This window comes from Oncorhynchus gorbuscha, linkage group LG09 (assembly GCF_021184085.1).
Source record: "Oncorhynchus gorbuscha isolate QuinsamMale2020 ecotype Even-year linkage group LG09, OgorEven_v1.0, whole genome shotgun sequence".
Taxonomy (NCBI): domain Eukaryota; kingdom Metazoa; phylum Chordata; class Actinopteri; order Salmoniformes; family Salmonidae; genus Oncorhynchus; species Oncorhynchus gorbuscha.
Genome location: NC_060181.1, coordinates 7,436,771 through 7,451,391, shown reverse-complemented (window position 1 = coordinate 7,451,391; position 14,621 = coordinate 7,436,771). Strand labels below are relative to the sequence as shown.

The 14,621-nt window shown below is 47.4% G+C and overlaps 1 protein-coding gene across 1 annotated transcript in view; it reads right to left on the bottom strand.

Moving 5' to 3' along the window:
- Positions 1 to 3,668: 3,668 nt before the first annotated feature.
- LOC124043072 (homeobox-containing protein 1-like) overlaps positions 3,669 to 14,621 on the bottom strand; it is a 61,885-nt gene continuing 50,932 nt past the window's right edge. The window contains exon 7 of the mRNA XM_046361245.1: positions 3,669 to 3,829. Coding sequence (XP_046217201.1) covers positions 3,669 to 3,829 — 161 coding nt within the window. The remainder of the gene's footprint in view (positions 3,830 to 14,621) is intronic.

Here is a 14,621-nt window from a genome sequence, read left to right as displayed (position 1 = left end):
CCACGCCTCCCACCTTCTCCACGCCTCCCACCTTCTCCACGCCTCCCACCTTCTCTCCACCTTCTCCGCCTCCCACCTTCTCCACGCCTCCCACCTTCTCCACGCCTCCACCTTCTCCCGCCTCCCCTTCTCCGCCTCCCACCTTCTCACGCCTCCCACCTTCTCCCGCCTCCCACCTTCTCCACGCCTCCCACCTTCTCCACGCCTCCCACCTTCTCCGCCTCCCACCTTCCGCCATAAAGGAGTAGCAGCACTGCAGTGGTATTGCGTAATCCTAGAGCTGTGGGATGGCGTGGCTTGTCTAAGTGCCTGTGTATTTCTCATTACTGAGAGTGCCCTCTGCTAAGAAATATCACAGAGGAGTCGATCGCTTAGATTAGGATATGCCTTGTTTAAAAAACACACACAAAAAAAAATTAAACCATAGACTGGTTATAAAGAATATGTTTCTTAACATAATGGGCTCTGAATTAAAACATTTAATTCATTTAAAAAAGTTAAGAGAAGCATCATATAAAATTTAGGAGCAGCAGAAAATGTTTTTTTTTTTTACAATTTATTGAGATACTAACTATATGAATTCTAGCTACTTTCGAAGGAAATGTTTGTAACCTAGAAACGAAATACATTAAGTCTATTATGAAAGCTAAAATGTTTATACAAAACACCTGTCGGTGAAATTACAAAAGCCACGCGTAAATAGTAGGTTTCAGTGTAAAAGCACTGTTTTCCTATTGAGACGCAACACCTTGAAAATGGTACACTGTCTCTTTAAAACAAAATGGCGGGTTTGTGATGACAAGAGATCTGTCATACATTCATTTATGATCATTGATCACCTTTTTTCCCCGCGGCCCCTCAGCTCGCCAACCGACGAGTTAACACGACTGAACAAAGTGTAAACAGATGGTTAACGACGTCCAACGAGCGAGTCGTTTTTAAAAAACGGTCCACGACATTATGAACGGAAAACGCGATCCCGCTATAGGACGAGACAAAATGTCGCGCGGTAATATACAGAGCATTCGGAAAGTATTCAGACCCCTTTCCCTTTCCCACATTACAGCGTTAATCTAAAATCGATTAAATATATATTTTTCCTCATCAATCTACACACAATACCCAATAATGACACTGAAAAAACATCCACATGAACCTTAATGTAACAGAGTGAGTTCCATGTGTCATGCTGCAAACAAACACCTGATGAGATCAAAGTGGGTTTGTTTTTTTTTGCGGTGAAAGAAAACCACAACATGACACACCTTGATAATGAAATGAATTAAATAGTAGTTTATTATTCAGGTTGGCAGTAGTAGGTTGGGAGTGGTCAGTAAGCAGGGGTGAAAGTACAGTTTATCCACATTAAACGATCCCTCCTAAATGATCTGATCACAGTCACATCCGGCATGACTAAAAGCCCCATCAGCCTCAGCAGCAGGACTAGCTGTACAGCTGTGTGATGTGGTGGCGATAGGTGACACCTGGGGCTATCCCTGGGGCGGCAGGGTAGCCTAGTGGTTAGAGCATTGGACTAGTAACCGGAAGGTTGCAAGTTCAAATCCCGAGCTGACAAGGTACAAAATCTGCCATTCTGCCCACTGTTCCCAGGCCGTCATTGAGAATAAGAATTTGTTTTTAACTGACTTGCCTGGTTAAATAAAGGTAAAATAAAAAAAATGAAATAAGTGATTGAGCCGTCTAGTCTGGAATGTCTGCTATGTGACTCAAATATACATGTACTGTAGGTCAGATCCTTTTTGACCTGGTTGAGCTAGATAAATGGTGCAACCGTGATGCTATTCGATATTTTGCCGTATATGCGACCCAATTGTTTGGACTTCAGAACCTTAACAAGCCCAATGTGTCCTGGTTAGGGGAGGGTTTGGTCGGGGGGGGGGGGGGCTGTCATTGTAAAATGAGAATTTGTTCTTAAAATAATAATAATTTAAAACAGTCGACATGATTCAATGACAAGGTGTGGCCCTAACAATGTCACCTTGTCACTGAATCATGTTGACTGTTTTAAATTATAATTATTTTTTTACCTTTTATTTAACGAGGCAAGTCAGTTAAGAACAAATTCTCATTTTACAATTGACAGCCTTCCCCCCCTGACCAAACCCTCCCCTAACCAGGACGACGCTGGGCCAATTGTGTGCCGCCCTATGGGACACCTGATCATGGACAGTTGTGATACAGCCCGGGGATCAAACCAGGCCTCCAGCACTGAGATGCAGTGTCTTAGACCGCTGCGCCACTCTGGAGTTAAATTAGAAGCCTTATCATAAACTTCAATAGACTCAACCACTTTTATTGTTTAGTGCTGGGCTTGGACAAAAGCCTGGACAACCCATAGCTCTCCAGCATAGCTCTCCAGCATAGCTCTCCAGCATAGCTCTCCAGCATAGCTCTCCAGCATAGCTCTCCAGCATAGCTCTCCAGCATAGCTCTCCAGCATAGCTCTCCAGCATAGCTCTCCAGCCCGGCTCTCCAGCCCGGCTCTCCAGCCCGGCTCTCCAGCCCGGCTCTCCAGCCCGGCTCTCCAGCCCGGCTCTCCAGCCCGGCTCTCCAGCATAGCTCTCCAGCATAGCTCTCCAGCATAGCTCTCCAGCATAGCTCTCCAGCATAGCTCTCCAGCATAGCTCTCCAGCATAGCTCTCCAGCCCAGCTCTCCAGCCCAGCTCTCCAGCCCAGCTCTCCAGCCCAGCTCTCCAGCCCAGCTCTCCAGCCCAGCTCTCCAGCCCAGCTCTCCAGCCCAGCTCTCCAGCCCAACTCTCCAGCCCAACTCTCCAGCCCAACTCTCCAGCCCAACTCTCCAGCCCAGCTCTCCAGCCCAGCTCTCCAGCCCAGCTCTCCAGCCCAGCTCTCCAGCCCAGCTCTCCAGCCCAGCTCTCCAGCCCAGCTCTCTAGCACAGCTCTCTAGCATAGCTCTCCAGCCCAGCTCTCTAGCATAGCTCTCCAGCCCAGCTCTCCAGCATAGCTCTCCAGCCCAGCTCTCTAGCATAGCTCTCAGCCCAGCTCTCTAGCATAGCTCTCCAGCCCAGCTCTCTAGCATAGCTCTCAGCCCAGCTCTCTAGCATAGCTCTCCAGCATAGCTCTCCAGCCCAGCTCTCCAGCCCAGCTCTCAGCCCAGCTCTCTAGCATAGCTCTCTAGCATAGCTCTCAGCCCAGCTCTCTAGCATAGCTCTCTAGCATAGCTCTCCAGCATAGCTCTCCAGCATAGCTCTCAGCCCAGCTCTCTAGCATAGCTCTCTAGCATAGCTCTCAGCCCAGACCAGGGTTGGGGACCACTGGCCCTAGTAGAGGAAAGCACTCAGACTCCAAAAACATGTCCACACAGCTCTGTTCTAGATTATTGGACAGTTGGCTTTCATCCTTTTCCGAATTCTCAGTACGGCTCAAGCAATTTCACCAACCCATTTCAAAAATGGTCACGGGAGTAAACATACCTTAAAAAGGCACCATTTTGGAAAAACGTTGTCATTCAATACAAACCGCCGCGCAACGTAGCAAACGTTGAAGCGAAATGAACGCACCCTAAAAATGTCTTAGTGACAGAATCACTAACATGAATAGACTCAACCACCATCGGTTAGTGCTGGTTGGAGAATCTGTTTTGGATCCGTTGTCATGGAAACCTAACCCAATCAGGGTCTGTGATTGGCTCACCTCTCCATGATGGACTGGCACTCCTTCCTCCAGGTGAACCTGCTTCCCCTCCGCAGCCTAAGAGGACCGCCAACCATCCCGCCCCTCTCCCCAGGGCTGACCCCCGTCCTCCAATCAGGCTCCTCCTTCACCAGGGAGCGCATCGATAAGGTAGCACCTATAGCGGGTGACAGGGAGGGAGGGATTAAAACATACAAGATAAAAAATAAAAACATTTAAAAAGATCACTGATTGCAACTAGTAGCCTGATAGCAAAAGAAAATAGTTATTGAAGAAATTATATAACTGTTTCAAGACAACATTTAGGATACGCAGTAAAAACCCACACATCAGGAGGGGAAACAGCGTATTCGGAAAGTATTCAGACCCCTTGACTTTTTCAACATTTTGTTACGTTACAGCCTTTTCTTTTTTAAAGGATTAAATTGTTTTTTCCCCCTTATCTACACACACAATGAGAAAGGTAAAACAGGTTGTTTTTCCCCCCTTATCTACACACAATGAGAAAGGTAAAACAGGTTGTTTTTCCCCCCTTATCTACACACAATGAGAAAGGTAAAACAGGTTGTTTTTTTAAACGAATAATAACATGAAATATCAAATTTATATAAAGTATTCAGACCCTTTACTCAGTACTTTGCTGAAGCAACAGAGGCAGCAATTATAGCATCGATTCTTCTTGTGTATGACGCTACAAGCTTGGCACAGCTGTATTTGGGGAGTTTCTCCCATTCCTCTCTGCAGATCCTCTCAAGCTCTGTTAAGTTGGATGGGGATCGTCGCTACACAGCTATTTTCAGGTCTCTCCAGAGATGTTCGATCGGGTTCAAGTCTGGGCTCTGGCTGGGCCACTCAAGGACATTCAGAGACTTGTCCAGAAGCCACTCCTGTGTTGTCTAGGCTGTGTGCTTAGGGTCGTTGTCCTGTTGGAAGGTGAACCTTCGCCCAGTCTGAGGTCCTGAGCACTCTGTAGCAGGTTTTCATCAAAGATCTCCCTGTACTTTGCTCCGTTCATCTTTCCCTTGATCCTGACTAGTCTCCCAGGCCCTGCCACTGAAAAACATCCCCACAGCATGATGCTGCCACCACCATGCTTCACCATAGGGATGGTGCCAGGTTTCCTCCAGACGTGCCGATTGGCCATCAGACCATACTTGGTTTCATCGGACCAGATAATCTTGTTTCTCATGGTCTGAAACTCCCAAGAGGGCCGTCATGTGCCTTTTACTGAGGAGTTGCTTCCGTCTGGCCACTCTACCATAAAGGCCTGATTGGTGGAATGCCGCATAGATGGTTGTCCTTCTGGAAGGTTCTCCCATCTCCAGAGGAACGCTGGAGCTCTATCAGAGTGACCATCGGGTTGGTCTTCTCCCCCGATTGCTCATTTTGTCCCGGCGGCCAGCTCTAGGAAGAGTCTTGGTGGTTCCAAACTTCTTCCATTAAAGAATGATGGAGGCCACTGTGTTCTTGGGGGACCTTCAATGCTGCAGACCCTTCCCCAGATCTACAGACAGTTCCTTAGACCTCTTTGGCTTTGTTTTTGCTCTGTCAACCTCCAATCCATTTTAGAACAAGGCTGTAACGTAACATTTGGAAAAAGGGAAGTGGTCTGAATAATATCCGAATGCACTGAAGATATGCAGGCTAGGTCATGTGATCACAGGCATGTGTCAGACAGAGTGGACTAGGTCATGTGATCACAGGCATGTGTCAGACAGAGTGGACTAGGTCATGTGATCACAGGCATGTGTCAGACAGAGTGGACTAGGTCATGTGATCACAGGCATGTGTCAGACAGAGTGGAGGTCATGTGATCACAGGCATGTGTCAGACAGAGTGGGTCATGTGATCACAGGCATGTGTCAGACAGAGTGGGCTAGGGTCATGTGATCACAGGCATGTGTCAGACAGAGTGGACTAGGTCATGTGATCACAGGCATGTGTCAGACAGAGTGGACTAGGTCATGTGATCACAGGCATGTGTCAGACAGAGTGGACTAGGTCATGTGATCACAGGCATGTGTCAGACAGAGTGGACTAGGTCATGTGATCACAGGCATGTGTCAGACAGAGTGGACTAGGTCATGTGATCACAGGCATGTGTCAGACAGAGTGGACTAGGTCATGTGATCACAGGCATGTGTCAGACAGAGTGGACTAGGTCATGTGATCACAGGCATGTGTCAGACAGAGTGGACTAGGTCATGTGATCACAGGCATGTGTCAGACAGAGTGGACTAGGTCATGTGATCACAGGCATGTGTCAGACAGAGTGGACTAGGTCATGTGATCACAGGCATGTGTCAGACAGAGTGGACTAGGTCATGTGATCACAGGAGAGGAGTTAACCCAGTTTATACTGCTCTACGACCCTGGAGGAGAGGAGTTAACCCAGTTTATACTGCTCTACAACCCTGGAGGAGAGGAGTTAACCCAGTTTATACTGCTCTACGACCCTGGAGGAGAGGAGTTAACCCAGTTTATACTGCTCTACGACCCTGGAGGAGAGGAGTTAACCCAGTTTATACTGCTCTACGACCCTGGAGGAGAGGAGTTAACCCAGTTTATACTGCTCTACAACCCTGGAGGAGAGGAGTTAACCCAGTTTATACTGCTCTACGACCCTGGAGGAGAGAGTTAACCCAGTTTATACTGCTCTACAACCCTGGAGGAGAGGAGTTAACCCAGTTTATACTGCTCTACGACCCTGGAGGAGAGGAGTTAACCCAGTTTATACTGCTCTACAACCCTGGAGGAGAGGAGTTAACCCAGTTTATACTGCTCTACAACCCTGGAGGAGAGGAGTTAACCCAGTTTATACTGCTCTACGACCCTGGAGGAGAGGAGTTAACCCAGTTTATACTGCTCTACAACCCTGGAGGAGAGGGTTAACCCAGTTTATACTGCTCTACAACCCTGGAGGAGAGGAGTTAACCCAGTTTATACTGCTCTACGACCCTGGAGGAGAGGAGTTAACCCAGTTTATACTGCTCTACGACCCTGGAGGAGAGGAGTTAACCCAGTTTATACTGCTCTACGACCCTGGAGGAAGGAGTTAACCCAGTTTATACTGCTCTACGACCCTGGAGGAGAGGAGTTAACCCAGTTTATACTGCTCTACGACCCTGGAGGAGAGGAGTTAACCTAAACTAAATGTAAACCCAGTTTATACTGCTCTACGACCCTGGAGGAGAGGAGTTAACCCAGTTTATACTGCTCTACAACCCTGGAGGAGAGGAGTTAACCCAGTTTATACTGCTCTACAACCCTGGAGGAGAGGAGTTAACCCAGTTTATACTGCTCTACGACCCTGGAGGAGAGGAGTTAACCCAGTTTATACTGCTCTACAACCCTGGAGGAGAGGAGTTAACCCAGTTTATACTGCTCTACGACGCTGGAGGAGAGGAGTTAACCCAGTTTATACTGCTCTACGACCCTGGAGGAGAGGAGTTAACCCAGTTTATACTGCTCTACAACCCTGGAGGAGAGGAGTTAACCCAGTTTATACTGCTCTACGACCCTGGAGGAGAGGAGTTAACCCAGTTTATACTGCTCTACAACCCTGGAGGAGAGGAGTTAACCCAGTTTATACTGCTCTACGACCCTGGAGGAGAGGAGTTAACCCAGTTTATACTGCTCTACGACCCTGGAGGAGAGGAGTTAACCCAGTTTATACTGCTCTACGACCCTGGAGGAGAGGAGTTAACCTAAACTAAATGTAAACCCAGTTTATACTGCTCTACGACCCTGGAGGAGAGGAGTTAACCCAGTTTATACTGCTCTACAACCCTGGAGGAGAGGAGTTAACCCAGTTTCTACTGCTCTTACAACCCTGGAGGAGAGGAGTTAACCCAGTTTATACTGCTCTACAACCCTGGAGGAGAGGAGTTAACCCAGTTTATACTGCTCTACGACCCTGGAGGAGAGGAGTTAACCCAGTTTATACTGCTCTACGACCCTGGAGGAGAGGAGTTAACCCAGTTTATACTGCTCTACGACCCTGGAGGAGAGGAGTTAACCTAAACTAAATGTAAACCCAGTTTATACTGCTCTACGACCCTGGAGGAGAGGAGTTAACCCAGTTTATACTGCTCTACAACCCTGGAGGAGAGGAGTTAACCTAGTTTATACTGCTCTACGACCCTGGAGGAGAGGAGTTAACCCAGTTTATACTGCTCTACAACCCTGGAGGAGAGGAGTTAACCCAGTTTATACTGCTCTACAACCCTGGAGGAGAGGAGTTAACCCAGTTTATACTGCTCTACAACCCTGGAGGAGAGGAGTTAACCCAGTTTATACTGCTCTACAACCCTGGAGGAGAGAGGAGTTTAACTGCTCCCAGTTTATACTGCTCTACGACCCTGGAGGAGAGGAGTTAACCCAGTTTATACTGCTCTACGACCCTGGGGGAGAGGAGTTAACCTAAACTAAATGTAAACCCAGTTTATACTGCTCTACGACCCTGGAGAGGAGTTTACTAAATGTAAACCCAGTTTATACTGCTCTACGACCCCGGAGAGGAGTTTACTAAATGTAAACCCAGTTTATACTGCTCTACGACCCTGGAGGAGAGGAGTTAACCCAGTTTATACTGCTCTACAACCCTGGAGGAGAGGAGTTAACCTAAACTAAATGTAAACCCAGTTTATACTGCTCTACGACCCTGGAGGAGAGGAGTTTACTAAATGTAAACCCAGTTTATACTGCTCTACAACCCTGGAGGAGAGGAGTTAACCCAGTTTATACTGCTCTACAACCCTGGAGGAGAGGAGTTAACCTAAACTAAATGTAAACCCAGTTTATACTGCTCTACGACCCTGGAGGAGAGGAGTTAACCCAGTTTATACTGCTCTACAACCCTGGAGGAGAGGAGTTAACCCAGTTTATACTGCTCTACAACCCTGGAGGAGAGGAGTTAACCCAGTTTATACTGCTCTACAACCCTGGAGGAGAGGAGTTAACCCAGTTTATACTGCTCTACAACCCTGGAGGAGAGGAGTTAACCCAGTTTATACTGCTCTACAACCCTGGAGGAGAGGAGTTAACCCAGTTTATACTGCTCTACGACCCTGGAGGAGAGGAGTTAACCCAGTTTATGCTGCTCTACGACCCTGGAGGAGAGGAGTTAACCCAGTTTATGCTGCTCTACGACCCTGGAGGAGAGGAGTTAACCTAAACTAAATGTAAACCCAGTTTATACTGCTCTACGACCCTGGAGGAGAGGAGTTAACCCAGTTTATACTGCTCTACAACCCTGGAGGAGAGGAGTTACCCTAAACTAAATGTAAACCCAGTTTATACTGCTCTACGACCCTGGAGGAGAGGAGTTAACCCAGTTTATACTGCTCTACGACCCTGGAGGAGAGGAGTTAACCTAAACTAAATGTAAACCCAGTTTATACTGCTCTACAACCCTGGAGGAGAGGAGTTAACCCAGTTTATACTGCTCTACAACCCTGGAGGAGAGGAGTTAACCTAAACTAAATGTAAACCCAGTTTATACTGCTCTACAACCCTGGAGGAGAGGAGTTAACCCAGTTTATACTGCTCTACGACCCTGGAGGAGAGGAGTTAACCTAAACTAAATGTAAACCCAGTTTATACTGCTCTACAACCCTGGAGGAGAGGAGTTAACCCAGTTTATACTGCTCTACAACCCTGGAGGAGAGGAGTTAACCCAGTTTATACTGCTCTACGACCCTGGAGGAGAGGAGTTAAGCCAGTTTATACTGCTCTACAACCCTGAAGGAGAGGAGTTAACCCAGTTTATACTGCTCTACAACCCTGGAGGAGAGTTAACCCAGTTTATACTGGAGTTAACCCAGTTTATACTGCTCTACAACCCTGGAGGAGAGGAGTTACCCTAAACTAAATGTAAACCCAGTTTATACTGCTCTACGACCCTGGAGGAGAGGAGTTAACCCAGTTTATACTGCTCTACGACCCTGGAGGAGAGGAGTTAACCTAAACTAAATGTAAACCCAGTTTATACTGCTCTACGACCCTGGAGGAGAGGAGTTAACCCAGTTTATACTGCTCTACAACCCTGGAGGAGAGGAGTTAACCTAAACTAAATGTAAACCCAGTTTATACTGCTCTACAACCCTGGAGGAGAGGAGTTAACCCAGTTTATACTGCTCTACAACCCTGGAGGAGAGGAGTTAACCCAGTTTATACTGCTCTACAACCCTGGAGGAGAGGAGTTAACCCAGTTTATACTGCTCTACAACCCTGGAGGAGAGGAGTTAACCCAGTTTATACTTTACAACCCTGGAGGAGAGGAGTTACTGCTCTACAACCCTGGAGGAGAGGAGTTAACCCAGTTTATACTGCTCTACAACCCTGGAGGAGAGGAGTTAACCCAGTTTATACTGCTCTACGACCCTGGAGGAGAGGAGTTAACCCAGTTTATACTGCTCTACGACCCTGGAGGAGAGGAGTTAACCCAGTTTATACTGCTCTACGACTGGAGGAGAGGAGTTAACCCAGTTTATACTGCTCTACAACCCTGGAGGAGAGGAGTTAACCCAGTTTATACTGCTCTACAACCCTGGAGGAGAGGAGTTAACCCAGTTTATACTGCTCTACAACCCTGGAGGAGAGGAGTTAACCCAGTTTATACTGCTCTACAACCCTGGAGGAGAGGAGTTAACCCAGTTTATACTGCTCTACAACCCTGGAGGAGAGGAGTTAACCCAGTTTATACTGCTCTACAACCCTGGAGGAGAGGAGTTAACCCAGTTTATACTGCTCTACAACCCTGGAGGAGAGGAGTTTAAACTAAATGTAAACCCAGTTTATACTGCTCTACAACCCTGGAGGAGAGGAGTTAACCCAGTTTATACTGCTCTACGACCCTGGAGGAGAGGAGTTAACCTAAACTAAATTAAACCCAGTTTATACTGCTCTACGACCCAGTTTATACTGCTCTACGACCCTGGAGGAGAGGAGTTAACCTAAACTAAATGTAAACCCAGTTTATACTGCTCTACAACCCTGGAGGAGAGGAGTTAACCCAGTTTATACTGCTCTACAACCCTGGAGGAGAGGAGTTAACCCAGTTTATACTGCTCTACGACCCTGGAGGAGAGGAGTTAACCCAGTTTATACTGCTCTACAACCCTGGAGGAGAGGAGTTAACCCAGTTTATACTGCTCTACAACCCTGGAGGAGAGGAGTTAACCCAGTTTATACTGCTCTACAACCCTGGAGGAGAGGAGTTAACCCAGTTTATACTGCTCTACGACCCTGGAGGAGAAGAGTTAACCCAGTTTATACTGCTCTACGACCCTGGAGGAGAGGAGTTAACCCAGTTTATACTGCTCTACGACCCTGGAGGAGAGGAGTTAACCCAGTTTATACTGCTCTACGACCCTGGAGGAGAGGAGTTAACCCAGTTTATACTGCTCTACGACCCTGGAGGAGAGGAGTTAACCCAGTTTATACTGCTCTTACAACCCTGGAGGAGAGGAGTTAACCCAGTTTATACTGCTCTTACAACCCTGGAGGAGAGGAGTTAACCCAGTTTATACTGCTCTACGACCCTGGAGGAGAGGAGTTAACCCAGTTTATACTGCTCTACGACCCTGGAGGAGAGGAGTTAACCCAGTTTATACTGCTCTACAACCCTGGAGGAGAGGAGTTAACCCAGTTTATACTGCTCTACGACCCTGGAGGAGAGGAGTTAACCCAGTTTATACTGCTCTACGACCCTGGAGGAGAGGAGTTAACCCAGTTTATACTGCTCTACGACCCTGGAGGAGAGGAGTTAACCCAGTTTATACTGCTCTACGACCCTGGAGGAGAGGAGTTAACTTAAACTAAATGTAAACCCAGTTTATACTGCTCTACAACCCTGGAGGAGAGGAGTTAACCCAGTTTATACTGCTCTACAACCCTGGAGGAGAGGAGTTAACCCAGTTTATACTGCTCTACGACCCTGGAGGAGAGGAGTTAACTTAAACTAAATGTAAACCCAGTTTATACTGCTCTACAACCCTGGAGGAGAGGAGTTAACCCAGTTTATACTGCTCTACAACCCTGGAGGAGAGGAGTTAACCTAAACTAAATGTAAACCCAGTTTATACTGCTCTACGACCCTGGAGGAGAGGAGTTTACTAAATGTAAACCCAGTTTATACTGCTCTACGACCCTGGAGGAGAGGAGTTAACCCAGTTTATACTGCTCTACAACCCTGGAGGAGAGGAGTTAACCCAGTTTATACTGCTCTACAACCCTGGAGGAGAGGAGTTAACCCAGTTTATACTGCTCTACAACCCTGGAGGAGAGGAGTTAACCCAGTTTATACTGCTCTACAACCCTGGAGGAGAGGAGTTAACCCAGTTTATACTGCTCTACAACCCTGGAGGAGAGGAGTTAACCCAGTTTATACTGCTCTACAACCCTGGAGGAGAGGAGTTAACCCAGTTTATACTGCTCTACAACCCTGGAGGAGAGGAGTTAACCCAGTTTATACTGCTCTACAACCCTGGAGGAGAGGAGTTAACCCAGTTTATACTGCTCTACAACCCTGGAGGAGAGGAGTTAACCCAGTTTATACTGCTCTACGACCCTGGAGGAGAGGAGTTAACCCAGTTTATACTGCTCTACAACCCTGGAGGAGAGGAGTTAACCCAGTTTATACTGCTCTACAACCCTGGAGGAGAGGAGTTAACCCAGTTTATACTGCTCTACGACCCTGGAGGAGAGGAGTTAACCCAGTTTATACTGCTCTACAACCCTGGAGGAGAGGAGTTAACCCAGTTTATACTGCTCTACAACCCTGGAGGAGAGGAGTTAACCCAGTTTATACTGCTCTACGACCCTGGAGGAGAGGAGTTACCCTAAACTAAATGTAAACCCAGTTTATACTGCTCTACAACCCTGGAGGAGAGGAGTTAACCCAGTTTATACTGCTCTACGACCCTGGAGGAGAGGAGTTAACCCAGTTTATACTGCTCTACGACCCTGGAGGAGAGGAGTTAACCCAGTTTATACTGCTCTACAACCCTGGAGGAGAGGAGTTAACCCAGTTTATACTGCTCTACAACCCTGGAGGAGAGGAGTTAACCCAGTTTATACTGCTCTACAACCCTGGAGGAGAGGAGTTAACCCAGTTTATACTGCTCTACAACCCTGGAGGAGAGGAGTTAACCCAGTTTATACTGCTCTACAACCCTGGAGGAGAGGAGTTAACCCAGTTTATACTGCTCTACAACCCTGGAGGAGAGGAGTTAACCCAGTTTATACTGCTCTACAACCCTGGAGGAGAGGAGTTAACCCAGTTTATACTGCTCTACGACCCTGGAGGAGAGGAGTTAACCAGTTTATAAACCCTGGAGGAAGGAGTAAACCCAGTTTATACTGCTCTACAACCCTGGAGGAGAGGAGTTAACCCAGTTTATACTGCTCTACAACCCTGGAGGAGAGGAGTTAACCCAGTTTATACTGCTCTACAACCCTGGAGGAGAGGAGTTAACCCAGTTTATACTGCTCTACAACCCTGGAGGAGAGGAGTTAACCCAGTTTATACTGCTCTACAACCCTGGAGGAGAGGAGTTAACCCAGTTTATACTGCTCTACAACCCTGGAGGAGAGGAGTTAACCCAGTTTATACTGCTCTACAACCCTGGAGGAGAGGAGTTAACCCAGTTTATACTGCTCTACAACCCTGGAGGAGAGGAGTTAACCTAAACTAAATGTAAACCCAGTTTATACTGCTCTACGACCCTGGAGGAGAGGAGTTAACCCAGTTTATACTGCTCTACGACCCTGGAGGAGAGGAGTTAACCTAAACTAAATGTAAACCCAGTTTATACTGCTCTACAACCCTGGAGGAGAGGAGTTAACCCAGTTTATACTGCTCTACAACCCTGGAGGAGAGGAGTTAACCCAGTTTATACTGCTCTACAACCCTGGAGGAGAGGAGTTAACCCAGTTTATACTGCTCTACAACCCTGGAGGAGAGAGTTAACCCAGTTTATACTGCTCTACGACCCTGGAGGAGAGGAGTTAACCCAGTTTATACTGCTCTACGACCCTGGAGGAGAGGAGTTAACCCAGTTTATACTGCTCTAACCCTGGAGGAGAGGAGTAAACCCAGTTTATACTGCTCTACAACCCTGGAGGAGAGGAGTTAACCCAGTTTATACTGCTCTACAACCCTGGAGGAGAGGAGTTAACCCAGTTTATACTGCTCTACGACCCTGGAGGAGAGGAGTTAACCCAGTTTATACTGCTCTACAACCCTGGAGGAGAGGAGTTAACCCAGTTTATACTGCTCTACAACCCTGGAGGAGAGGAGTTAACCCAGTTTATACTGCTCTACAACCCTGGAGGAGAGGAGTTAACCCAGTTTATACTGCTCTACGACCCTGGAGGAGAGGAGTTAACCCAGTTTATACTGCTCTACAACCCTGGAGGAGAGGAGTTAACCCAGTTTATACTGCTCTACGACCCTGGAGGAGAGGAGTTAACCCAGTTTATACTGCTCTACAACCCTGGAGGAGAGGAGTTAACCCAGTTTATACTGCTCTACAACCCTGGAGGAGAGGAGTTAACCCAGTTTATACTGCTCTACAACCCTGGAGGAGAGGAGTTAACCCAGTTTATACTGCTCTACAACCCTGGAGGAGAGGAGTTAACCCAGTTTATACTGCTCTACAACCCTGGAGGAGAGGAGTTAACCCAGTTTATACTGCTCTACAACCCTGGAGGAGAGGAGTTAACCTAAACTAAATGTAAACCCAGTTTATACTGCTCTACAACCCTGGAGGAGAGGAGTTAACCCAGTTTATACTGCTCTACAACCCTGGAGGAGAGGAGTTAACCCAGTTTATACTGCTCTACGACCCTGGAGGAGAGGAGTTAACCCAGTTTATACTGCTCTACAACCCTGGAGGAGAGGAGTTAACCCAGTTTATACTGCTCTACAACCCTGGAGGAGAGGA